This window comes from Mustela nivalis, assembly GCF_964662115.1.
Source record: "Mustela nivalis genome assembly, chromosome: 13".
Lineage (NCBI taxonomy): Eukaryota > Metazoa > Chordata > Mammalia > Carnivora > Mustelidae > Mustela > Mustela nivalis.
The window spans coordinates 59,470,596-59,498,371 of record NC_139032.1 but is presented as its reverse complement, the minus strand read 5'-3'; the positions used below and the strand labels follow the sequence as shown (position 1 = coordinate 59,498,371).

The following is a 27,776-nucleotide window of genomic DNA, read 5'->3' as shown; positions in this document are numbered from 1 at the left end:
TTCAACCACAAATTTAAGGAAGATTCAGGAGCAGATGCCCTTTGATCTGGATCGTAGACAACAAGGATTTTGACTCGGTGGGGACGGGAAGACAGTGTGAGCCAAGGTACTGATGTGGGCTTCCAGGGAAGTTGTGTGTGGTGTGGTTGGAGTAGAGGACGTTGTTTGGAAAGTAGAGTAGATAGGAGTGGAAGCTGGAAAAGTAGGTTGGAATTTGGACTGGGCCTGTATAGTTCAGGTCAACATTACCAAGAAGCAACGCGGACCCAGGAAGAGTTTGAAAACGCTTGGGTAGGTGTGGGAGAAAATGAACACTTACACAAAATTACATATGCAATCACTTTCCATTTCTAATGAACTTGTCATGAGCGCTGCATTGATTGAGAACAGCACGAGTCATCCAGGTGATGAGGTCATCAGAAAAGCAGAAGCAAGCTTTTTATGCCCCAGTCAGAGAGAACATGTCCAGAATGAAGAGTGGAGGACATAAGGGGCCCTGCATTGGCTCCGGGAGGGAACAGCACTGCCTTCCATGGCATTTGTAGAAAGTGGGGCCCCTGAGAGCATACCCAAGACCAATGTAGGGAGGCCTAAGGGGGTGGATTTAGCACTTTCTCATAGCCAAGCTGGGTGGCCAGGCAGTGGTTGGCTCAGGAAGTAGTGAGTTATCTATCATTAGTAGGATTCAAACATCAGATAAAAGATCAGCCTTCATCATCACTCCTGAGTTCCTCTGGGCTCTGAGATTTGGAGCTCACTAAAATTCTCTAAGTGGTTAGGGGTGAAAAAGGGGACCTTCTTGTTAGTCATTGCTGGAAAAATTTCTCTTGGGCAGAAACTACAATCTCTAATTTCAGTCCCCTCTGCAGGGCTTCCCCTGCTATTCTACACCACCTGGGTGTGTGTCTGGGGGTGTGCTGGAGGGGTGCCTGGGAGGCTGTCACAGAGTAGGGGGTGATGAGTCAGGTAAACTTTGCAAATCTCTTGATTTGATTCCACTGTGATCCACTGTGGTCCAAGCATGAGCACAGATCTGGAGAGCCAAATGAATAGAGAGCATGTCTCATCCGTGTTTCTAGTGCTTTCTGATAAATAAAAGCACCCTGAGATCACTTATCCTCTCAGTGACCCTAGGAAGCACCTCGGGTGCTGTTGGCAGAGCCAGGCCATGGTACCTGTCCCAGCTCATTTGGTTCCACAGGCATTTATGTCACATCTGTTCAGAGCTGGGCACTGGGCCAGGAGCTGCTATCACAAAGAGGAGGGAGACATAGCTCCATCCTCATGAAGTTCACACTCCAGAGGGGGGGATGAGGACCCTAAACAATTAGGTGTATGATGCCAAGTGCTAAGTGTAGTGATGGAGGTATGACCACTTAGTTGTTTGAGGAATGCGCAAGAAGGGAAATCGGGGAAGGCTTCCTGGAAAGGGGAGGTCATTCAGAATCCATGCAGTTCTTCCCCCTCAGTCAATACCTACAGTACCACTGTAGATTATGGAGTACTTTTGCAAACATCATTTACAGCAGCCCCTTACAGCTTATTTATTTATTTATTTATTTGTTTAAAGAGAGAGAACACACAAACAAGTGGTGAGGGGAGGGAACAACAGAGGGAGAGAGAATCCCAAGCAGGCTTTATGCCCAGCTTGGAGCCAACTCAGGGCTCGATCCCACAACCCTGAGACCATGACCTGAGCCAAAAATCAAGAGTCACTCCAGAGTCAAATGCTTGATCGACTGAGACACCACAGGATCTTTCCTGTTGCCCTGGCAATGAGTTTTTTTATTTTATTGATTCCACTTTAAAAAATTATTTATTTGAGAAAGAGAGAAAGAGTGGGGGAGTAGGAGGAAGGGCGGAGGGAGAGGGAGACAAGCAGACTCATGCAGGGCTTGCTCCCAGGATCCTGAGACCACGACCTGAGTGAAATCGCTGGGTGCCTAACCCACTGAGCTGGCCAGGCGCCCCAGCAAACATTTTTTAGAAGTTTAATTCATCTTTATTAGGTTCAGTGGGGATGGAACGCTAAAACCTTGTTTTTTGTTTCTTACTTTTTTTTAAATTAAACTTTGGGTTTGAGATCATTGCAGATTTACATGCAGTTGTAAGAAATAATACAAAAGGATTCTATATATCCTTTTCCCATTTCTCCCAGTGATGATATGTTGCAAAGCTGTAGTACAATATCACATCGAGGTATTGGCGATGATAGACTCTAGACTGAGAACAGTCCCCCCACCACAGGATCTCTCCTCTTGCCCTCTGCAGCATTTTTCAAGTGTTTGTTTACACGTCTTGCCCTGAGAACCCAAAATATGAGAATATAAAGGACTTCCCTGTGGGACTTGACATTCTTATCACCTACTTTGTGCCTTCTCACGACCTTGGGAGGAAGATCATATATCCTCATGTTGCACATGAGAGAAGCAGCCAGGACCATGAGGTGCCTGGCCTGGTTCCACACAGGGTGTACTTGGCTGTCCAGTTTAAATCCTGTCTTCCTGGCCTCAGGGATGGCGGGCTTCCTTAGCCATACTCTTCTGACGGCGGCCAGGCATCTGGATTCAGGGTAGAATCCCACAGAGTCTGACCTCAGCCACATCAGCAAGAAACTGGCAAGGACCATACCTATGGAGAGCACAGAACCCCTCCCCCCCAGGTGAGGCCTTATAGCCAGAAGGCCCTGCCAGTTCTGGTCCATGTCCCTCATTTGACCCCATCGCAGGGTGAAAGGGAGTCCAACGCAGTGTCCGGTCTCCAGGTTCCCTGCAAATTGGTTTGATCCATGGTAGTCAAGACAGAACTATTTATTTATTTATTTATTTACTTGTTTGTTTGTTTGTGGGGGGAAGGGTCAAGAGGAGAGGGAGAGAGGGAACCTTTTTTTTTTTTTTTAAAGATTTTATTTATTTATTTGACAGATAGAGGAGAGAGGGAACCTTAAGCAGGCTCCATACCCAGTGCAGAGCCCGATGTGGGACTTGATCTCACAGCCCTGAGATCATGATCAGAGCCAAAATCAAGAGTCAGACCCATAACCAACTGAACCACCCCAGGGCCCCTAAAGATTTTATTTTTAAGTTATCTCTGCACTCAACATGGGATTCGAACCCACAACCCAGAGATCAAGAGTTGCACACACAAATGCTGAGCCGGCCAGGTGCCCCACGACAGAACTTTCCTTAACGTGTGCTCTGCAGGTCCAGTTCTCGGGTTACCCAGGGTTATAAAAGTGTGGAACCTTCCTGCTCCTTGCCTGCAGCTCCAGGGCTCTCTCCCTAGCTGGAGGAGTGGTGCTCGGCCTGGGGCCACGGCATTTTACAGAGGAGGACATCCTGCCTTAAATGTGTGAGCTTCCCTGCTGGGCTGATAGTGAAGTCTTGCCAAATCCTAACTCTGCTTTGGGGGTAACGGGCCAGGACTGAGCTTGCACTGGGCACACCGGGGCTCCCCTCTGTGAGCTCCATCTTTGCATGGACTTTGCCAACTAGAAAGGGCCAGGTAGACAGGAGGCCTTATGCTTCTTGTGTTTGGAACCTTGGCACATCCCTGGAGATGGAGAGGTACCAGACTTCAGGACCATAAATTCCTGGCTGTCCGCTTCCTCCAGGGTGCTCCCATTATTCTGCGGGTGTTTTTTTGACAATTGATGGTGCGGCAAGTGGGGTCGTGCCTCAAATCTGGGCTGTTTGGGAGTTTAGACTTTAATTATGGAAGATTTCAAAAGTCGACAAAATAGTCTAATTAGCCTGTAAGCACCCTGCCCCTGGATTCAAAGATTCTTAACTCCCGGCTTGTCCTGTTTCATAGGTGCCCCTGCTGCCCCCACACTGCTTTAGTTTCCCACAGCTTTATTGAATTTTAATTTTTATATCATAAAATTTACTCATCTGAAGTATACAGGTCAGTGATTTTTAGTCGTTTATGGAACTGTGCCACCAACACCAGCAGTCCGGTTTTAGAACAGTTCCTTCCCTCCAAGAAGACCCTTCATGTACATTTATAGATGAAGCCCTTTCCCGCTCCTGGTCTGCCTTCTGTGTGACAGATTTGCCAGTTTGGGACACCCCACTGATATCTGGCATCTTTCTTTTCTTTTTTTTCAAGATTTTAAAAATTTATTCATATGAGGGAAAGAGAAGAGACAAGCAGGAGGAGGGTCAGAAGGAGAGGGAGAAGCAGGCTCCCCACTGAGCTGGGAGCCCCATGAGGAACTCGATCCGAGGACCCTGGGATCATGACCTAAGCCGAAGGCAGATGCTTAACTGACTGAGCCACCCGGGTGCCCCAGACCTGGCATCTTTGACTTAGCATGCTTTTAGGCTCGCCTGCACTGCAGCATGCGTCAGTGCCTTGTTCCTTTGTACTGTGGAGTAGTATCCCGTCACATAGTTAGACCACAATTTGTTAAGAACTGAACTTCGTTACCTTCGTTTTGAAGCTGACTCCAGACATCCTATCACTTTATCTGTAAATGTTTTAGAATGACTCTTTAATTTTTTTTATTTTTTATTTTTTATAAACATAATATATTTTTATCCCCAGGGGTACAGGTCTGTGAATCGCCCGGTTTACACACTTCACAGCACTCAGCAAAGCACATACCCTCCCCAATGTCCATAATCCCACCCCCCTTCTCCCAACCCCCCTCCCCCCAGCAACCCTCAGTTTGTTTTGTGAGATTAAGTAGAATGACTCTTTAAAAGATAAGACCTTAACAAGCATAACCATGATATCATTATCACACCTAAAAAGTTAGCAAATCTGTAATGCCTCCAGATATCTCAAATATACAATCTGTGTGTGCGTTTATAACAGTCTCATAATGTCATAATATTTTTTTATAGTCATATCTTTTACAGTCTATTTGTGGGAGTCAGGGTCCACACTGTGACCCATTGATACGTCTCAAGTCTCCTCTAACCTATAGGATCCCCTCTGTCTCTCTTTTCTTGTCTTGGAGCTCATCTGTTGCAGAAGGAATCCCTACTTTGTCAGGTGACCAGTTAGAGTGGCAAAGGGCCCTCAGTGGTGGCAGGGGACTTGGAGATCACATGCAAGTCCTCAGACAGCTGGGGAAGCAGAGGCCAGGAAGGGAGACCGCAGTCCTCCGGCCCCAGCTCCAACCCAGCCTGCCCGAGGCATCCAGACCCGTCTGCCTCCTCAGTCTCAGGTCATCAGACCAGGGCCTGGGGACAGAGCTCCCCAACTCCAGCTCATGTACCCCGCTGGGTAGGTGTGTCTGTGGGCAGGTCCCTCAGGATGGGTGTGGTTGGCCTGGCGCTGGCCCAGCTCCCAAGGACCTCCTGAGGCTGGGCGGCAAGCCTGGAGGAGCCCCGCAGGTGACGGGGAAGCCTCTGGGGCTGACGTAGCCGTCTGAGGTAGCCAGCCCTGCAGCCTTGTCCCCATGCCCGCCCTCCTTTGTGCTGCCTCCTTCTCACGTGTCTGTGTTTCTTTTCTCCTCCATGCTATGGCAGTGGTGCCCCGTGCTGATGAGACAATACTTGGTGCAGCCCCAGGCAGTCCTTTTCCAGGTAATTTCCTAGGGACCCAAATGACACCCGGCACCCACTTTCCTGGGGCACATGGCTCCTGGAGTCCCTCCTAGGATTCCTTTCCCCTTGTGTGGCTTAGCTTCCAGAGTACCATCCCTGCCCTTATCTGAAGGACCTGCATACCCATCCTGGCAGGCAGGCAGCGAGGAGTTTGACTCAAATCTCATTTTATTAACAAAGAAAATGAGGCCCCAAGAGCTGGCCCGGTTTGCCTGAGGTCACACAGGAGAGGGAGAGGCGGAGCTGGGCTGAGAACACTGTGCTATGGCTCCTGGCTCACAGTTTTTTCTACCACAGGGACAAAGGCTATATATGAATCAGATAAAAATTAGCTGAGGAAGTCCATTCCCCTGCCTGTACCTCAGTTTTTTCCATGTTGGGGAAGAAGATGACCCTGAGAATCTGTCTAGCTCAGACACTGGAGAGTTCAAGACTTTCCATCATCTGGAGCATGGTATCTGTGAGGAGGGTGTCCATACCTGCTGGCTTCGACCTTGAGGCCTCAAGAGACTCTGGGGCAGTAGGCAGAATTTATCCTCGTTGGTTGCCCTGGAGTGGACAGTCTGTGAATTGCTGTCCTCAGTTCATTTCTCTTTCTGGGTCATGGTCAAGGACGGCACCAGGGCGGATCTGATGGGAAGGGAGCAGAAGCCCCAAATAACATCCTAAGAAAGAACCCCGAGGGCTCAGAGAAGTTAGAAGTGTGAAACACAGCTATTGCCTGTGATTGTCGGTGGTGGGAGGAGAGGGGGCTCTGTTCCCGAGAGTGTGGGAGCACCAACATGCTTATGCACGCGTGACCACCGTGTTCCGTCTGTTCAGCCCTTGGTCCCCCAAATAGCTATGAGAAGTGGAAGTAGGTTGTCACGGTTACCAGAGGCACCGGTAATGCCTTCTCTCTCCTCTTTCTGTCTCCTGACCTTCCTTTCCATCTTCCTTTATCTGTCATTCTTTCTACCTCGTCCAGTTTCCAGTTTCACAAAGGACCTGAGATGTCCTGCAAAGTAAACAATTACATGTACCTAAGTTAGTAAGTTAAGGCTGAGAAAAAGTTCAGAAATGACGTGGCAAAAGAGGGAAGGTCTTAGCGCCAGGTGCCAGCAATGTTGTGGTTGTGGTGGTTGAACACTGAATTTGACTGAGCTTCTTGGCAGCCAAAGCAAAAACGGGTAAGCCGTGGTTTCCAGGGTTCCTCTTACTCAACCACAGGCAGGTTAACTACTCAGTAGGAAGAAAACACATCAGGGGTGCTGAACTGGGGAGAGACTGGCAAGGACTTTGAATATTCTAATGGGCAGCGTCTTCAGAGGCTTAAAAAGTTCTTCATATGACTCTTTTATTTCCTCTAACAAATGTTGAATGCCTGATATTTTCTTGCAGAAGAGTGAAAGCTCTTCCCCAGAGGTTTTAACTCATGGTGGCCAAGGTGGTTGTTTTCTGGTCGCCTCACTTGATGAGGGAGAGTTGGGGGTGGGGCAGGGGAAAGTTAGCGTATCACTTAGGGTTCTTGTTCAAACACTTCTCAGTTAATTTTTAAGTGTGTGGCTAATGCGCTTAGGGGGCTCTAGGAATGTTCCCTATTCCATGCTCTCAAGACAGCCTAGAGGGAGAGAGACAAACGGCCATTAAACATGGTAGAAGTATGGTAATGGAGGTCTGTGGAAGTAGGGAAGCATAGACAGATTCATGATTTCTTTGTAGGAGTGGGGGACTCAGGAATGGCTTCACCAAGGAGGTGACATTGGAGCTGGGTCTTGTGGACAGTGTAGGAGTTTTCTACGTGACCAGTGAGATGAGTCCTCTAGGGTAGGACTGCTGGGAGTGGCTAAGGAGCAGCCATGGGAGGAAGGGAGCCCAGGAGATTGGAGAGAATCAGCAGCAGCCCCAAGGAATGGGCAATGATGAGGACTTAGGGAAGTCCTAAACTAACACCAAACAAACTAACACCAAAACTAAACGATGGCATCCCTTGGCTCATGCAGGAGCAGAATAACAGCTGTGGAATCCTACAAAAGAAGGGTCTAGACTTGGGCCAAACCACCCCGTGGTGGTGGTGGGAGGTACAGATAGCCAAGGACAGCTGAGGACCGGTTTCCAAGTCCCCTGTCCCTAGGACCCCCACTCTTTAGGGAAGTTCACTCTACCTTCTGGCAGCCAGTCGTGGTTGGGAGACTGGATTTTTGGATCTCCTCCCACATGTGTAACTCAAGTTACAGATTTTTATCTTGGAAAGGTGATCCAAACCCAACTATGTAGGTGACTGGACAAACTTTGACAATCAATTTATTGACTAAAACAAAATCAAATACCTAGAAGACACTTCCAACCGGACATCAAAAAAATTAAGAGGCAGAATATCCTAGTTGGCTACCCTCGCAATTTTCTTAAACCCAGATTGGTTCTGCTTTCTTGAGGGAGATGAAAGCTTTCCCTTGCAGACCCAGCTGCCCAGGCTGGAGTCCAGGAAGAGAGCAGGTCTGACAGTGGGGTAGGGAAGGACGCAGGGCTGCTGGCTCTTGGTTGAGATTGCTGCCTGGCCCGCCTAAGGGTCACTCATTCATGTTTTCATCCATATGTTCCCTGTGCAAGTCTTTCACAGTCAAATCGTAGCTCGACTACCTTCCCATATTTGCCTTTTTCTACTTTCACTTCCTTCAATGATTGGCATGTGCCCTGTCCAGACCCCTGCTGTCCTCTTACCTCTGAGCCTTCCTACAGCACTTACCAGCCTTGGGGATTGGGGATCACCCAGACCCGGGTTCGGTCCCACCTGCCCAAGAACCCTGTCCTGACCACTTCTCACTCCACATTCAACGAATGGTTCTGTGCTCTAGCTCCTCTTGGAGAAAGCTTCTGGGCCACGTGTCTTTTCCCTTGGGGTTTGTGGCTGAGAATCAGAGAACATGTCTGGTCTTCACATGCCATTTTGTGCATAAGAAAGGCTCAATAAACACTGAACATTCATTATGCTCAGGCTTCCACAAGGGCACTTGGGAGCACAGAGAAGAAGGAGCCCTGTCCTCTACCCCAATGTCCCAGGAGCTCTTACAGAATTGAAAGACACCCTTACAGAATTGTTTTGACCTCCTTTTTTGCTCATGGCAATGCACTGAAGGAGCTGTTCCAGTGAGCTTGCCTTCCAGGTTCCTTTTTTTTAGCAAATTAGGAGGCTAATGGCATGACCAGGTCCCATTCGGTGGGGGACGAAATCTAGACAGTGATCTTTGCCCAACAGCTCCTCGCTGCATGGAATGAAAACTTTCCTGGTCCTGACCTGAAGCAAGAAACATATTCTCACCTCTACTTAGTAGACCTGTATCCACTTATACGTGAAACAGATTTCTAAAACAGGACTTACTCTTGCTGTGTGTGTGAACCTTAGATATTTTCTGTTCTAGTCCATTCTAATTTCAATTTTTTACAATATTGGCACTAGCAAATTGATTTCACATGTGTTTACAGGCCAGGACTCACAGTATGAAAATCATTAGAGCCATTTTCAAGACTTGGGAGTCAGGTGGATTCGATTGGAATCCTGGCTGTGGCACCTAGACGTTGTATGACTTTAAGGCAAGCTACTTCGCTTCTATCATAGGTTTCAGTTCATCGTCTGTAAATGGGAATAACATAGAACCTATTTCATGGACTTACTGTGAGGATTAAATGGAACATTCAGGTAAAGCTCCTAACGCAGAGCAAGGGATCAATAAATGTGAGCTTTTGACATGGGTGTGAAGATTGTGGTTCTTATTGCCCTGGCATGACCACTTGGTGGGGCCAGCAGAACACAGACAGGTCTCCTGCCTCCTAAGGAGTGGTAGTCAGGAAGGACTTCCTGGAGGAGGAGGCATCAGATCAGGGCAGAGGGATAACTGGGACCCACTGCTGTCCTCACAGTGACCAAGAAACCCGTGTTATTATCCCAGGACCACTAGTTTCCTTTTGAAGGGCAGGCTTTTCCCCAAGGATTTTTGGCTGGACCTAGAGCCAACCACGTTAGATGCCTTTGCCTTTTCCTTTTAGGTCTCCAATCCACCTGGAATTGATTTTTGTGTCCGGTATGAAGTAAAGATCTAATTTCTTTTTCCCCCCGTGTTTCTGAATGGATAACCGGGTCCCCCTCACACTGTTGATCAGAGGCCATCCTTCCCTGCTGATTTGTACATCCCCTCTCTCATATATCAAGTTTCCATATATGCACAGATCAGCTCCTGGACTCGCTTCTGTTTCACAGATCTATTTATCTGCCCCGTGCCAATCCCACGCTGTCTTAATTACTATGGCTCTACAGTGATTCCTGATGGCAGGGAGGCGTGTCCCCCTCTCGTCCTTCCTCCTCAGAAGCCTGTGCTCTTCTCTGCATGTTTCAGAATCAGCCTCTGCTGGAGATGATGGAGAGCCCAGGGGCTCCAAACAAAGATGTCCTTAGGGAGGCTCACAGCAGGGTGCCTGGGCCTGCAGCACCTCGCTGACTCACGGCTGCCAACCACCCCACTTTGAGCTGCCCAAGAATTCTTTCTAATTCATATTACAAGAGAAGCAGCAGGAATGTACCTGTGTCTGAGTCCTGCCTGCCTGCCACTGGCCCAGGGGCTCCCCCAGTTCTGTACCCTATGGCTCAGTCCTCAGCCTCCTACCCAAGGTACCCGCATCTCCTCTCAGAAGACTGCTTGCTTCTCTGTCTCTGTCTACCAAGGACATAAGCCTGGACAGACAGGGATGTGCCTTCTGTAGGTGAGACCAGGCTCCTAGAGAGAACTGCTTATACCGCAATTTGATATGCACACCCAAGTCTTTGGCTTAGGTGTTTGCAAATATTTTTTTAGAGATTTTATTTATTAATTTGATGACAGAGATCGCAAGCAGGCAGAGAGGCAGGCAGAGACCGAGAGAGGGTGTTTGCAAATATTTTTTTAGAGATTTTATTTATTAATTTGATGACAGAGATCGCAAGCAGGCAGAGAGGCAGGCAGAGACCGAGAGAGGGAAGCAGGCTCCCCGCTGAGCAGAGAGCCCAATGTGGGGCTTGATCCCCGGACCCTGGGATCGTGACCTGAGCCGAAGGCAGAGGCTTTAACCCATTGAGCCACCCAGGCACCCCTGCAAATATTTTCTTTACCTGAAGATCGGCCTGGGGGTTAGGTGGAAGGAAGGGACCTGGCATTCATGCTTCTCATTTTGTCTGTCCCTGAATGGGAAGACCAAGGCTGGCATCTTTTGGAGACTGCTGTGATGGTGGCATGGATGCCAAGGAAATGACTCATCCCAAGCTCTGATTTCATGAAATGGCTTAAAGAAAGGAGCACAATTGTGAGCGAGGTGCCCACAGTTGGCGTGAACATGCTCAGTCTGAGCTGTGCGCCCCGAAGTTCTCAGCAGACAGGTGCTCGCCAAACTGTGGTTCGTTTGGTCATATTGTATTGGATTTTGAGTGAAAGATTTTGGGGGACTACTCCCTGCACTGGGATTCTGCCCTGTTGGCCGTGGACAGAACCCTCTTTGTCTTGGGCCTCTATGAAAGCGTGGCATGATGATGTTTCAGACTCCTCTTAACCTTATTTCTGGGATTCTGCGTCTGTGGTTTAAGAGCATTGAAGTCGGACACTTTTCTCTCCATCCTCTTGGCAGCACGACTCTTATCTCTGCCTTGTTCTCGGTTGCTCGTATCTCCCTCCCTGCGCGGGAGTGGCCGTCTGTGGCCGCCAGGACCGGGCAGGTGGAACCTGCAGGGACAGGAAGCTAGGCTGGGATTCTAGTGCGGCTGCACCTCCTCCCCCAGGGACAACTGCCGAGTTTGGACACCTGTCTTGTTCTATTGAGCCGAGCCTGCTTTCTCAACACTGGGGGTGGGGAAAGGGGGTTGTGAGCCCTCAGTGGGCCTTGGCACCGGCATGGGCTGAACCCCAGAATGTGGTTGGTGCTGACGTTTGGCCAAGGTGTTTTGGAGTCTGGATACTGAGCTCTCTCTGTTTTGTTTCTTCTTTCAGACCACTGAGTATTCAGCGATGGCCTCGCTGGCTGGAGGGCTGGATGACATGAAGGCCAACCTGACCAGTCCCACCCCTGCCGACATCGGGAGCAGCGTGCCTGGGCCACAGTCCTACCCCATTGTGACAGGTGAGGGCACCTAAGGTGGAAGAGAAAGAAAGAGAGAGAGATTGGCACAGAGAGACTGAGATTGCCTGCGTGCAGTGAGTGGCTTGGTGCTTTTGGACTTGACTGGACATTTTTTGTTTTAATAACGATATAAGGTCCTGGTATCGGTCAGGCAGGAGACTGCTGGGCCCAGAGGTTGTGACTGTGGTGAGAATAGGCTCTCTGTTGACCCGATAAAGCCAGAGGAGAAAAAATGCCCAAGGGACCATGAGCTGGGACAGAGGGTAGGCGAGGCCCGTGACAGAGGGGCCTCGGTGATTTTGGAAAGTGGGTGGGGCCTGGTGTTCGGTCCCTCTTGTGAGAAGGGCAGCCCTGGCTGGTGAGACTTGAGAAAGAGCACACTTCTGGCAAACTGGCATTGGCATTTCAGATTTCCAGGCAGAGGCCAGTCAAAAAGGGCAGGAGGATTAGGCTGGAAGGTGTTTGGTGGATACAAAGTAGCTGCCTTTCTGGAAGGTCCAGGGCCAGCCTCTTTCGCTCTCAGTGTAAAGAGTTTGGACCCTGGAGGCACACTGCGGGATTTGAACTTGCCAGCTGACTAGCTCTGTAATCTTGGGTAGGTCATGTAAGAATTCTGGGCCGTGTTTAAAAAATAAATCCCTACAATGGGGATGGTGATAGCGCCTGACCCATGGTGTTGTTGCAAGGATTCATTCATTAATTAATTCATAAAAGGTGCTTAGACTTGTTCAGCACACAGCAAGCACCGATGTGCGTTGCTGTGTCAGGGCCTTCTGGTGGTGGCCAGTCACCACTGTTGAACTTGGTGCCGCAGAGGTGGCTGGACTAGAAGGGCTGGGTTAGGCAGATACCTTTTCGCACTCCGATACCAGTGAGATAATATGGAAGGACAGACTCTGGACATTTGTCCAAGTGGGCAGGCAGGAAGCAGTCTCAGATACTAGACAGACAGATAGTGGGAGCCTTGGGGCTGGCGCTTGGCCCAGAGCCGAGGGGTCCAGCCGGGGGTCGCAGAAAGTCCCTGTAGGCTGCTAGGCAGGACATGGTAAGAAGGAACAGACAGGGGTTCTTAGAAGTACGGGTGGGCTATGGTTATGTCAGGGAAGCTGGGAACTGGGCTTGGGTTAGAACTTTGGGGGAGAGGGCTGGATGTCATATAGGCTCTAAGACAGCGAGAACCCCTCTCCTCCTGAAAGGCTGTGGTTGGGCCCAGGCAGCAGGTCTGGGAGTGGATTGGGTTTTTAGGTAAACCTTTGACCAAAGATTTGTTTGTACCCCAGAGCAAAGTCGGAATTATGCTTGATCTTTACATTTTTTTTTAATTTTTGAGATAATTCTAACCCCTGACCCATTATTACTCTTTGTGTTGTTTTTAACTCTCATCTTTCCTAAAAGCACATTAAATTATCTGCTATAGAATTATAAAAGCACTCAGGTCATGGATGGTTACCTTGGAAGAAATATTTTCTGCCTTTTTCTGGGAAAAATAGAAAAAAAATGGGCTGTTTTGCCTGTCTTTCCACAGAGGTGTGTTCCTGGGTGTTCACTGCTGAAGGGGTGTTTCTGTGGAGGAGGACGGAGGGTTATGAGAGCGAGGTATGAGGTGGCAGGCGAAAGCTGTTGGGAAAAATCAGTATCACGTTACATGATGGGCTCTTACTATACCTAGGACTACTTTGTGCAATTCTGAGCTGTTTTATTTTATTACAGTTTTTAAAAGATTATTTACTTATTTATTTATTTGACAGGGAGAGAGAAATCACAAGTAGGCAAAGAGGCAGGCAGAGACAGGGCGAAGCAGGTTCCCTGCTGAGTAGAGAGCCCGATGCGGGGCTCAGTCCCAGGACCCTGAGATCATATCATTAGCTCATGTCAAAGGCAGAGGCTAAACCCACATAGCCACCCAGGTGCCCCTTATGACAATTAAAAAAAAATGTTTTATTTATTTATGTGTGAGAGAAAGAAAGAACATGAAAGGGGAGGTCAGAGGGAGAAGCAGACTCCCTACTGAGCAGAGAGCCTGATGGGGGACTTGATCCTGGGACTCCAGGATCATGACCTGAGCTGAAGGCAGTCACTTAACCCACTTAGCTACACAGGCACCCTTATTATACATGTTTTAAATCCAGGGGGGACTGGGTGGCTCAGTTAGTGGAGTGTCTGACTCGTGGTTTCAGCTCAGCTCATGCTCTCAGGGTTGTGAGAGCCCTGCGCTATGCTCCTCACATAGCAGGGAGGCCGCTGGAGATTCTCTCTCCCTCTCCCTCTGCTCTGGTGAGCACTCTCTCTAAGAATAAATTAAAGTATCTTGTTTAAAAAATCCAATCTGTTTTTTTAAAAGTTCACCCATGTCTTGATTTTGCATAACCATATGCTTGATTTTGAAATATTGGAAGTATTCTAATTACAAATACAATCATTAGCTTTCTCGTGAGTAAACAAACAATAGCTAGCTAGAAAACTAATAGAAGAAAAGAGTCCTTTAACAATAGCACCAAAAAAACCCCAGAGGCTGAGGAATAAACCTCGCTTTCAACTCCACTAAGGACATAAAAGAATAAATGGAGAGATATAACTTGTTCTTGAGCGGGAAAACTCAATATCATAAAGATGTCAGTTTCCCCTAAGTAATCTACTCATTCAAAGCAATCCCAATCAAACTAGCAGCAGAATTTTTTTTTAACATGTCAAAATGATACAAAAATACTGGAAGAATAAACACTCAAGGATAGCTAAAAAACTCTGAAATAGAGAAATGAGCAAAAGTCATAGCCTATTTAAAAACATTATGATGGAGGTGTGGAGAAGGTGGCTGGGTTATGGACACTGGCGAGACTATGTGCAATGGTGAGTGCTGTGAAGTGTGTAAGCCTGATGATTCACAGACCTGTACCCCTGGGGCTAATAATACATTATATGTTAATAAAAAAAATAAAAATAAAAGGGGATTAAGGGAAAAAAAAGAAACAAAAACCATTATGATAAATCAGCAGCAACTAAAACTATTTTTAGGGCTTTTTTAGAGTTTATTTATTTAACTAATCTCTATACCCAATGCGGGGCTCAAACTCACAACCCAGAGATCAAGGGTCATTTGCTCTCTTGACTGAGCCAGCCAGGTGCCCCTAAAACTATTTGTAATCGAAACTAAAGTAAACAGACAAATATAACAGCATAGAGAGTCCTTAAATAGATCCAAATATATGTGGGTGTTGATAACGTAGTATTTCAAATTGGTAAAGATAAACCATTCAGTTAGTGGTGTTGAGACAGCTGGGCTTGTTGGATACACACCTCACTTTTTTTTTTTTTTTTTGTAAAGATTTTATTTATCAGAGGGAGAGAGGGGGAGAGAGCGAGCACAGGCAGACAGAATGGCAGGCAGAGGCAGAGGGAGAAGCAGGCTCCCTGCTGAGCAAGGAGCCCGATGTGGGACTCGATCGCAGGACGCTGGGCAGCTGCTTAACCAACTGAGCCACCCAGGCATCCCCACACCTCACTTTTTATATCAAAATAAATTCCAAGTTGAACTAACCTTTCAGTGTAAAAAACGGAACCAATAGTAAACTTAAAAAAACGAGGGCTACATTTTATAATCTTAGAGTGGGGAAGGCCTTTAAAAATCTGTTTCAAATTATAAAAGACAAAGAAAAAATAATATAAATGACAGTTAAATATATAAGTCTTTTGTATGTGGGACGCCTGGGTGGCTCAGTTGGTTAAGCAGCTGCCTTCAGCTTAGGTCATCCATCCCAGCGTCATGGGATCGAGTCCCACATCGGGCTCCTTGCTTCTCCCTCTGACTCTGCCTGCCACTCTGTCTGCCTGTGCTCGCTCTCGCTCGCTCTCTCTCTGACAAATAAATAAATAACATCTTTTTTAAAAAAATAAGTCTTTTGTATGTGATGTAAAAACATTCAAAAGACAAAGAATAAAATGGGGGGGGGGGTAAATATGGAACATGGAAGACAAAAAAGGTAATTTCTTAATATATAAAGAACTTTTAGAAATGAATAAGGAAAGGGCACCTGGGTGGCACAGTTGGTTAAGCGACTGCCTTTGGTCAGCTCAGGTCATGATCCTGGAGTCCCAGACTTGAGTCCCACATCGGGCGGGCTTTGAGCTCCATGGGAGTCTGCTTCTCCCTTTGACCTTCTCCCCTCTCATGCTCTCTCTCACTGTCTCTCTCTAAATAAACAAAATCTTAAAAAAAAAAAAAAAAGAAATGAACAAGGGAAAAAATCAGTAGAAAAAACAGGTCAAGACTATGGGTAGGTCATTCACTGGGAAAAATGCAGATGTCCAACAGTGCATAAAAGATACTCACCTGACTCATGATTTTAAAACTGCAAATTAGGGGCACCTGGGTGGCTCAGTTGGTTAAGCATCTGCCTTCGACTTGGGTCATGATTCTAGGGTCCTGGGATCGAGCCTCATGTCGGGCTCTCTGCTTCTCAGAGAGCCTGCTTCTCTCTCTCCCTCTGCCTACTGCTCTGCTTACCTGTGCTCTCTATCTCTCTGTCAAATAAATAAATAAAATCTTTAAAAATATATACTGCAAATTAAAACAATCATGAGACGCTTTAAAAAACCCACTAGCTTATCAAAGACTGAAGTGTTTCTTGAGGGCCAGTGTTGGAGAAGGTATGAGAAACAAGTATTTTCATACCCTCTTTACAAATCAGTGTAACCTGTTTTGGAGGGAAATTTGGCAATATCCATCAAAAGTTTAAATGCACGCACCTGCCCTCTAACCCAAAACTTTCATATGTGGATCACAGATATATTCACGTAGATGCACAGTGATACCTATCTCTGTATAATAATTATAGAATTATTTATAATGGCAAACAAATGGAAACAATGCAGTGTCTGTCAATAGGGGCTGGTTAAATGAATGATGGCTCCTCCTAGCACAAAATACTATGCAACCAATCAAACCAATTAAAAAGAATTAGGTAGAGCTGTCTATGCTGAAATGAATAAATGTCTGAGATATATTTTTAAGTGCATAAGCCATTTGTAAAACACCGTGTGACGTATGATCCCATTGGTGTGAAAAAATATAAAGGACACACACACACAGAGGCACGGGCACACCCAGGCAGGTGGGAGGCTTGTATAATGAGGACTCAGGGGAAGATGGCTCGGTCCTTCCTGTGTTTTATGGGGTGCTGTGATGTTGAGGTTCTCTGCCCCATCCCAGCCAGCATCCCCTTGGGACAGCAGACATTAACAATGCCCCTTCACTCTCCTGAACTTGAATTCATAAAGACTATCTTCACATCTGATTTTAAATAAAATAAAAATAATCTCCTAATTATGAGGTACAGGAAGAATGAAAGTGAAATTATTTATAACTTGTTTATCATTAATACTATGTACTTTGTGGGCGCCTGGGTGGCTCAGTCGGCTAAGCGTCTGCCTTTGGCTCGTGTTTGATCCCAGGGTCCTAGGATTGAGCCCCGCATTGGGCTCCCTGCTCAGCAGGGTGTCTGCTTCTGCCTTTCCCTCTGTCCCCCAGTTGCTGCTCTCTCTCTCTCTCTCTCAAATAGACAAATAAAATCTTTAAAAAGATACTAGGTACTTTGATACGTAAGTACTCTGCCTGATTAGACAGCAAGACATGATGAAGTAATTCGGAGCCTGCCCGTGCACAGGATTACCGTGAATCAGCCACAGCCCTGAGCAGGCTTAGAGACTCGTACCTACTTCTACGGCGAGCTTGACTTTATGGATAGGTGAGGAACTGCCGGCAAAGTTCCAAGTAAAATAAACTATGAGCTTTGCTCGGTTTACACAGTCATTGCATTCCTAGAAAATGCAGTGTATATTAAGACCTTGGAAATTGCAAGTTCACATTTATATGTAAATGAAGTTCAGAGCTAGATTCAAATAATTATAAACAGAATTTTCACCTGTCCTGTTGGGCAGGACATGATAGTTGTGCAAGATGAAAGGAAACCTCACGGTGGGCAGCAATGCCTCTCAGTCGTCAAAAGCCCCCCATAAATTTTCCAAACACTCTCTAGGGGGCAGTTGCTGACCCCCCTGAGAAGTGTTAAGAATGCCTTGAAGGAATGCCCCCTAGAGCTGTTAGGATGGGCCTCCGTGTGACCACGGGGTAGTGATTGAATTCCACTTGTGTTCGTGGATGTGTTGATACAGTTCTGAACTCTTTGGGGAGACCTTGAAGCTTCCAGCCCCACGCCTTACCTTCTCCACTCCCCACAGAGCCCGCAGCGTAGTTGATGCCCAACGGGACCGTAAGCCAGCCCAACGCTCTACCTGGAGTTGATGCACCTGGGGTTGAGGTGGCCTGCGTCCTGCTCCATCTCGGCCCTTACACTCCGTGCTATGCAGGGAAGATCTCATTAGAGAATGAGTCAGTTTCTCTCCATCGTTTATATGCCACATTAAATATTAAGTTAAACTCCTGCTCTACCAGCCAGGGCCACGGTTCAGAAACTGCTCACCATTTGCAAACCAGTGACATGGCCAGCTCGTTTCTGCATCATCAGCAGTTTGGGATCGTCCTGATTGGGACTAATTATCTGCAGATGTGTCCTTGGGCCACAGGCCTGCCGATGGGGCAGCCACTGTGCCTACCTGCCAGGGAGGACAGCAGGTGGGATGCCAGGCTCCCCACTTCTGCTCATCTCCCTACTGGTGAAGGACCCAGCAGGCTTGCCCTCAGCGGTGCCCAGCTGACCTTTGCCTAGAAGAACAAAAGAATGGGGGCAGCCTGTGTACTTGCCGGCCTTCTTCCCCTGAGGACCATCTTTTTGCATCAGCAGTTAGGATGGAGGGAGGAGACCGAGGGAGGCTTCTTCTCAAGTAAATTTGGGTGGTGGAGGACCCTGGGGTATGAGGCTCCCCCGGGCACTGTCTCCTCTAAGCAAAAGAGACCACTAGTTGGCTGCAGATGCGGAAGACAGAGGATGCTGAATCCCTAAGACCACCAGCTCTGATTTGCTCTACCCCTAGGTTCAATGTTTGGAGCCTCCATATCCCAGACTTGGCAGCCCAAGGAAGCCCTCCCCGCCCCTGCCTTTTTCATCTGAGCAATAGCTGAAGACTGAATGAAAGAGCACTAGACTGGGAGTCAGAGGAATGGGCGGAAGCCTGGACCTTCCCACTTCATTGTCCTGTCCTTCAGCAGATAGATTGTCCTCTGAGCCTCAGTTTACCTGTCTATGAAACGGGGATGGCGATTCCTGCCCTGCCTGTCTCCTTTGGCTGTTGCAAGGATATAATGGGACGGTGGGGGAAGAGTTTGAGAGCCTCCACAGGGACATCTGAGGGTGTGTGGGTAGTTGGGGGAGAAGGCAATCTGGAGGGCCCAGGAGCCTGTGTTGAACTTTTCAGCCTCCCTTAGGAAAACATCCCAACCACAGATGGGCAGGGTGGGAAGGTCATGCAGTCCAACTGCTCACCTGACAGCTGGGAAGACCCAGGTCCAGAGAGGGGAGGTGACCTGCTCAAGGTCACATCCAGTGAGTTAGAGCTGGAACTAGGGCTCACTGAGACCTTTGTGGCCTGTTGCCGTTATGTGGTGGGATGGACCCAAAAAAAACAAAAAACAAACCCCAATTTAAATTTCTGGAGGGTATTTCTTCTAGCATGTAATTGAGAATGTCAGCAGGAAAGCCAGACTTCTTAGCTTGGAGCCCAGTGTCCCCATATTCTAGCTGACTGACCTTGGACAGGTTACTAACCTCCATGCCTAAGTTCCCATCCATAAAACGAAGCCCAGACAGAGCTCGTGCGTAGGCTTCCTGTGAGGATAACAGGCATGGTCCCTGCAGAGTCTTAGCACAGTGGTTGGCACGTGTAAACACTCAACAGATGGTAGTGATTAGCGTGTTTCTGGGCTCTTGTACCAGAAGTTCTGGCCAGTGCCAAGCCACTCTGAATGGCTGACCGTTGGTTCATCTTTCCACGGGGAGCACCTCCTCGGATCTGTTTGTCATGGGCCTTTGAGGATCAATCAGAACCAGCAAAATAAGCTCAGGGTGAAATCATAATGAATAGCAAAAACTAAAAGATGAGAAATTCCTTGTGTGTCCTGTCTGCCAAAGATGCCGCCAAAAAAATACAATTAAAGCTACAATACAGCATCACGTGACAAGGGCTCAGCCCTGGGGCTTGCCTAGGATTCCCATGGAAGATACTGGGATGTCAAAGTTGTGTTCACTGGAAAGGAGCATAGCACGGATAGTTACTGTTTACTGGACTCTCACCGTGTGCCCAGCTGGGGCACGATGGTGGTCCTGGTGGCCCGACCCTGTCCTCACCGGGCTTATCTGCTAGGAAGAGCCGGACAATTCACAGCAACTGGAGAAAAAAATGTGCAACTTAATTTCATCAAGGCTCGCGTTTGGAGGAACCAGCTGGTTGAAGGGTGATGGTGAGTGAGTGTGGGGACAAAGCTGAGCTGCTCTAAAAATGTGGCATTTAATCTGAGATCCCAGTGATGAGAAGCTTTGGGTAGATTTCGGGGAAGGGAATTCCTGACAAGATCCAGCCTTGGTAGATGCCCTTTAACTGTGAAATGAGTGAGCAAGTGAGATGTGGAAAGGGTGAGACTATTTCTTAGTTCTCTCTCTGTTGCTAGTGGGGCCCAGCCCATAGTCAGGCTTTGGGGGGGCTCTGAAAAACCAGTGGGAATTAACTTCAGAGGTTGGATGACCCCTCTCTTCACTCACCTGAGAATTTTTCTATATCAGGGCTTGGTTACCTCTGGTGATGGGGATTTCACCACCTCAAAGGCAAAGAATCTTTAGGCAGTACTTACCTGAAGCCATACTCCAATGAAGTGATTCTGATTTCCTTTCCCACTAGCAACCTCAACGTGAAGTATCTGCAAAGTCCAGATAGGTAGCCATGCTGTGAACTTGATAGGCCCAGCCATGGCCCAACACCTCCCTCGGCTGGCATTCTGTGTACCCAGGGTGCAGCCCAAAGCTTGTTTGGTCTGCATTGTGTTTTTTATTTTATTAATTTATTTTATTTATTTTTTAAAAAAAGATTTTATTTATTTATTTATTTGACACACAGAGAGAGATCACAAGTAGGCAGAGAGAGAGGAGGGGAAGCAGGCTCCCTGCTGAGCAGAGAGCCTGATGTGGGACTCGATCCCAGGACCCTGAGACCATGACCTGAGCTGAAGACAGAGGCTTTAACCCATTGAGCCACCCAGGTGCCCTGTGTTGTGTTCTTCAAACTTAAGAGAAAAAAAAAAAGCTTTGACTGGCATTGTAAAGATCAGAGGAGAACAGCCCAAGTGTCCATCAGTGGGGAACTGTTGAAGTCAAGAGTAGCTTAGCCATCCAATTCACGGTTGTGCTGCTGTAGGAAGGAATGAGGACACTCTCTATGTCCTGGTAGGAAAGGATATTCGCGATACATTATTCATGAAAAAAGCGAGACTAGTGTGTACCGAATGCTACCTTTTGTGTAAAGAACAGAAGGACAATGGGAATGCATATTGTGTTTGTGCACACATGCATAAAGAAACCCTAGAAGGATACTTGGGAACTTAATAACCATGTTTAGGCAGAAGCCGTGAACTGGGTATGGGAAGAGGACTTTTTCCCGAATACCATTTACATGTTTAAGTTTTCAAATGTTGTCAATATATGATTATCAAAAAATTAAATTTAAAGGTGCTTTAAAGTCAGGAGATTTAACATAAAGATTAAAACATCTCTCTCGTCTTGGAAAATTGAAAAACGTGTCCATCTTGGGTCCATATCACCGTGCAGCCACTCCCAGTAAAGCCGAGAAGTGGCGGTCCCTGTGTGTGTGTGGCAGGGGTGGGGGGAGGAGGGTGGGCTGGGTTCTCCCATTTGCCGTGGACTCCTGGGCAGCTCAGTAATTTACCAGGCTGGCAGCCCCCTGTGGCCTTACAAGTTCTTGGCTTTGCTACAGTCCTGATCCTTCCTCGTCTCTTCTGGTTGCTACTCCTGCCCCTACAGAAAATTGCTCTGTCAAGCCAGGAAGGGCTGGCCACAGGCTGTCCAACTGGCCTTGCCTATGTCCAACTCCAGGCCTTTGCTCAGGCCATTTTGCCTGCCTGGAATGGCTTTCCCCAGATGTTAGCTCAGCAGGTAACTCATCCTGATATGTAACCAATCCCCTGGAGTACTGAGTGTAAAGTTCTCAAGAACAGGCAGCAACACGGTGTTTCATCCCAGTGTAGTGATGTCACTCTCTCTCCAAACGAGATGTTGTGCTTCAGGAAACCACAACCAGAAAAAAAACTCAGCATGTGAGCCTGGAACTTTCCCCAGAGATACAGGGCTATTTGCTTTCCAGAAAGATTCAAGGTGAATCCAATTGGGGTTTAAAGTATTTGGTTTGGGATTGTGAAGTAGACTTACCATTACAGATTCTATAAACACCTGGAATTTTGGAATTTTAGTGTTTGGAACGATATTCAGAGGTTCAGAAAAGCTGAAGTTCTGATCATTTTGAAGCCAAAATGAAATTCAAGTATTTCCATAATTAAAATGCACATCTAAGGAAAATCTGATTTGCTTTCAGGTTAGCACGGTATCCCTAAGAACTATTTGTTGAATAAATGAATTAATCTTTGTGGAAAGTGCAGTGTCAATTAAAAAAAATAATTTCAGCAGAAAGTGCTGTAGTTGTTTCTGACCTTGTATCTCGTAGGATAAAAATAAACAAAGCTGTTGGCCATCCCGGTAATACACTCATAGATTTTTACACTTGCGAGCAGCTTGGAAGCCGACCTTTCCAAATAGCCTTCGAGCAGATCTCTGGGCCTCCAGCTTCCCAGCCCACCCTGCTGTGATCCATCTTCCTAAAATAGCGATTTCATTAGCTTGTTCTCCTGGTCAGAGATCACTACTGCCTTGCCATTATCTGGAGGAGAAAACATACCGAACTGTAGTGTCCGACAGTCTGCAGAGTGGCCATTCATCCCGCCATCGCTCTGTCTCCCACTCTCTCATCTGCTCATTAAAACTCAGCATCTCCGTCCTGGCGGACCATAGCCTTGCCCGAGCCTTGAGAGTTGTAGGGTCCCTGCCCTCAACATGCTCATAGTCTGGTGGGGGAGGCACACATACAAAGCAAAACAAAACAAACAAGAAAAAGAGAGATACCATGGGAAAAGCCACAGTATGTGAGGGCACCGAGGAGAGAAGTGGCCTCGGTTTGATTGTGGGCTTAGGGGAACATGGTGTGGAAGAGGCCATGTCTAGCCTGTTCTGGGAGAGCCCGGTGCTCCAAGATTCTGTTCTGAAGCTTTGTTTGGTATCTTGCAATCCCCTTTTCATAATTCCTTTTTTTAAAAAAGATATATTTATTTATCTGAGAGAGAAAGAAAGTGTACATGAGCAGGAGGAGGACCGTGGGAGACAGAGAGAGAGAATCTTAAGCAGACTCTGGGCTGAGCACGGAGCCTAAAGAGGGGCTTGATTTCATGACCTGGAGATCATGACCTGAGCCGAAACCAAGAGTCAGATGCTCAACTGACTGAGCCACCCAGGAACCCCTCATAATTCCTTTTTAATCACCACATAATACATGTCCATGGGGCAATAAAGCCAAAGGTCACAAAAGTGCGTAGAGCTGCAGAGATCATGTCTCCTCACCCCATCCCTAACCTATCCTGCTGATGCCATCAGAGTTTGGTCTGTGTTCTTCCAGCAGCTCTTCTATGCATGTATATCAGCTGATATGCATATGGTTTATTTCCTACAAATGGGTTTTTACTTCATGTTTTATGGATACCCAACATGTCAATAGGGACAGAACTTCCATCCTCTCTAATGTTCTGGAGGAACCATCATGAACTTTTCTCAAGCACTATAGGCTGGAGAGTCCATATTTTCGGGGCTGAGTATTTGATACTGGGGCTGCAGACAGAGAAGGACAGGGTCCAGGAAGGAGAGCAGGCAGGGTATCTTGTCTCCCAGTGCTGGTGGCTTAAGACAGCTGCCTTGGGGCCCGGCTGCCACGTCCTCTGTGCTCAGGACTGTGGGGGGAGAGGTGTGGTTCCTAGGAGCACATCAGGGAAAGGCACAGGGAGGCAAGCTTCAGCTGAGTGGGAAGAAGAACTTTTTAACAGTTGGAGCCCTCCGAAACTAGAATAGGTCGCCTCAGGAGATAATCACAATGATAGTGAATGTTTATTGAGCATTCGTTATGAGCTTTGCTTCATTTCATCCCTTATTCTGTGAAACATAGGTACTATTTTTGTCCCAGCTAACAGTTAAAGGAACTGCTTGGGTTCACATACCAGTAAGTAGCAAAGCTGGTTTTCCCCTAACTTCTGTACTATATGGTTTCTGTCAGTAGTAAGCTCCCTGTCCTCAGGGGTATCCAAGCAGAGCTCTCTCGCATTCACCCACATCACAGTTACACTAGCATCCCCTCAGGTCTGTGGAAGTTGATCAAACTGCACCATGTCTCATATGGATTCTGGAGTCAGACCGCTCATCTTTAGATCCCAGCTCTGCCACTTGTGAATTGGTGACTTCAATTGCTCAATTGTTTGTATGCGAGAGTGTGTGCCTCAGTTTCCCCATCTATAAAATGGGGATAGAAACTTGTCCTGTGGTAAAATGGATTGATATTTTTGAAAACACCAAGAAACACTGCCTGGAACACCATAAGTGCTATATAACTGTTGATTTAAGATTTTTGATTAAAAATAAAATAAAATAAAATAAAATAAAATTTTGGTACTCAGGAAAGCAGCCCGAGCCAGAGAGCCTCGGGGCCCTCCACAGCAAGAGAATGGTGAAAAAGCTTACTAGGGGTAGGACATGTCCCGCCTGGAGAAGGCTGCATGGCTCCCTCATCTGGATGGTCCAGTGGCCTCCTGAATTAGTTTTGAGCTGCTGCTGTAACAAATTGCCAGAAGTTTCCGGGGTTACAAGGACCCACATTTATTATCTTAACCATTCTGGGAGGCAGAAATCCTGAAATCAAGGAACTGTGTTCCAAATTCTAGAAGCCTGGGGATGGGGGAGGAATCCTTTTATTTGCTTTTTCCTGCTTTTTCTTTCTTTTTTTTTAAAGATTTTATTTATTTATTTATTTGGCAGACAGAGATCACAAGTAGGCAGAGAGGCAGGCAGAGAGAGAGAGAAGAGGAAGCAGGCTCCCTGCTGAGCAGAGAGCCTGATGCGGGGCTCGATCCCAGGACCCTGGGATCATGACCTGAGCCCAAAGCAGAGGCTTTAACCCACTGAGCCACCCAGGTGCTCCTTTCCTGCTTTTTCTAGAGGTCGCCTGCATTCCTTGGCTCATGACCCCTTACCCCACCTTCAAAACCAGCAAGGTTTTTTCTCCCCTTTGATTTCTGCTCCTGTTGTCACATTTTCTGTGGCTCTGAGCTTCCTCCCTCCCACTGTAGAGACCCTTGGTGATTACACTGGACGCACCTGGATAACCCATGGTCACCTTTGCATCTCAAAATTCCTGATCTGATCACATCTGCCAAGTCCCTTGTGCTTTGTAAGGTGACAAATTCACCGGTTCTGGAGGATGAGGCTGTAGGCATGTTTGAAGGGGTTGTCACAGGGTCTGCTGTACCTCCCCAGTGCTCAGGAGAGCAGTCTCCTTGAGGACTCCACATGCCCCCACACCTGGCCTGACTCACCATCTGGGAGGGAGTCAGGCTCCTCCTCTGCTCCGTGTCCACCTGACCTGTCCCACCACGTCTGCAAGTGCTGCTGCTCCTCACTCGGTCTCTATCTGCCCCACCACTGTGACAATTGTATCCTCCCCAGGTTGCCCAGGGTCAAGAGACCGGACTTTTGGTGCTGGATGGGCTCTTAGGGATCAGCTAGTATAACTACCTCGGTGAGCAGATAGGAGCCTTGAGGACTGAGAACTCAGGGTGTCCGAAAGGAAGACAACCCTGGAAACCACATCCCTTGATTCCTATTCTGGTGCCCCTCCCTCCATGCCAGACTTAGCCTTCATCCTTCCAGAATGGGACTATTTCCCTTTCCTGTCCTTGTTTCTCAGCCTGCCTGGTCACTGTCATCTGTCATCTGTCTACCTCATCTGTGAAGCTGTCCAGTAGAACCCTTTATCCAGGCCTGGTTTTCGTTTCTGTTTTTTTACCACCGTCCAACTCAGCCATACCTGGTGTGACTCCAAGCCTTTCGCTTCTGCTGGTTCCTCCTCTGCTTAGAATGCTTGTCATTTGCCCAGAGGTGGCGGCAGTCTGCCACGAAAGGAAGAGCACTGGGCTGACTGGAGTCAGGATCACAAGTCTTCACCCCAGCTCTGTCATACTCCTTGCTGGCTTTGGGGATGCCCTTCACCTGCCCGAGCCTCAGCTTTCACATCTGCTAATGGGAGTTATAGTCTGGGCTTATTCCTTCATGTGGGATTGTGGTGAAGTGCACATGGGCTATAAGCTGTAAGCTGTGCCCTTTCCTGTGACTTCATGGAGCCTCTGCCTCCTTGACCATGGCCAAGTGCTCAGGTCCTGTCTCCCCACAAGAGGGAATATGCAAGCCGATGGAGGGCTTTGCCTGTAAAAAGCTTTCATGTCCCCTGCTGAGAAACTGAGGAACCAGCAGGCCTGCCAGCAGTCTCTGCCCAAATGCCTTCAGGGATTGTCTCTGGGGAGCAGTCCCCTGCTGCCACCTCCTCCAGGAAGCCCTCCTACTTACCCTACAATCACAGCAATGTCCCCCTCACCTGGGCCCTGGAGATCAACCCACCTGTTATTCTGTTGTACCTTGATTTATAATTCTTTGTTACCAGCCTTTCTCCTTAGACTATGAGGTTCTGAAAGATCTGCCTTCCCCATAATAGGTAACATGGAACTTGAACATAGTAGGTACTCAGGAAGTGTTGGATGGATGGATGGATGAACAAATGAGCTGTCCACTGTGATTGGTTGTTACTAATTGCCCCAAACCCCACCCTCCTAGGTTATTACCAAGATTATCAACCCCGTGGGTTATGATTCACACATTCATATCACTTTGATGAGCATAAGGCACATTTGAATGCAAAGTATGACTACAATTATTATTTCTTTACAAGTTCATTTACTTCTACTGGCCTGCTACATTTTATTATGATGTTATATGTATTTTTATATATATTATTATATAGTTTTCTATTTATCTTTTATTTTCTTTTTATTTCTCTTATTTTCATTCTTTGAGGGACTGTAGAATTGTACTCTCGCCTTAGATCTTCTGTGAATGTTTGGTAAGGCTGGTTTCAGCATGGATCCTCACAGGCACCTGTTGTGTGTCCAACTTGCCTGTCCAGAGATGAGTTTGCCTTTCTAGACCCATTGCTTCATTCTGTGAGTGTCTATTAGCCCAGGTCTGGGAAGGTGTCACATGCTCACCTCATGGATGGGGTGGTCACACAAGCTCTCTGGGGAGTCAGCTCTTGGGTGGGGGCAAGGGTAAGGGCCTTCTCCTGGAGCTCATCTCATTCCTGAATGGGATCCAAGAAGCCACAGTCATCAGCAGGGGCGCTAAGACTAGCCTCCCACTCACTAGGCACCAGGAATCATTCTAAGCCTTTTATATATGTTAACTTGTCTCATCTGTCTAACTACCCTATGAAAGAGTTAGTCTTATTGTCCCCGTTTAACTGATGCAAAAGCTGAGGCACAGAGGAGCACAGAAATTTGCTTAAGGTCACACAACTCCTACTGTGCTGGGGTCAGGTTTCAAAGGCAAGTGGTCAGATTCCAGCCGCTACACACTGGTCCTCTGTGCCACACTGCTTCTCACCAGCCCGACATCAGTGGCCAGCAGGAGATCTGACCAGAGGAGCTCTGGGTCAGGCAGAGCCTCGTGGAGAACAGACCACAGAGAAGATTGAGGGGTGGGTCAGGGCCACATGTGGGGGTCGTGGCTGATGTGGCTCTTTCCCAGCTGGCCTGGCAGGAATAGAGCATCTTTGATAACCAGTAGTGTCAGTCTGGGTAGTTGCTCCAAAGCTATTGCCCAAGAGAAGACCATAGCGGGCACAGGTAGCCATCTGTGCCAGAAAGGGGGTAGATTACAACATAAAAAATACCTGTGGTTTTATTATTATCTTTAAATCTCTTTCATCCTAATGAGGCTGATGGAGTAA

The 27,776-nt window shown here is 47.5% G+C and overlaps 1 protein-coding gene across 6 annotated transcripts in view; it reads left to right on the top strand.

The window, feature by feature from the left end:
• Positions 1-27,776, top strand: part of PAX5 (paired box 5) — a 200,929-nt gene that overhangs the window by 103,701 nt on the left and 69,452 nt on the right. For 3 of the 6 annotated variants that reach the window (XM_082694879.1, XM_082694883.1, XM_082694880.1), the window contains exons 7-8: positions 5,481-5,537; positions 11,546-11,675. In XM_082694879.1, the coding sequence (XP_082551005.1) occupies positions 5,481-5,537; positions 11,546-11,675 (187 nt within the window). The remainder of the gene's footprint in view (positions 1-5,480; positions 5,538-11,545; positions 11,676-27,776) is intronic. The other 3 variants (XM_082694881.1, XM_082694884.1, XM_082694882.1) reach the window with 1 other exon arrangement.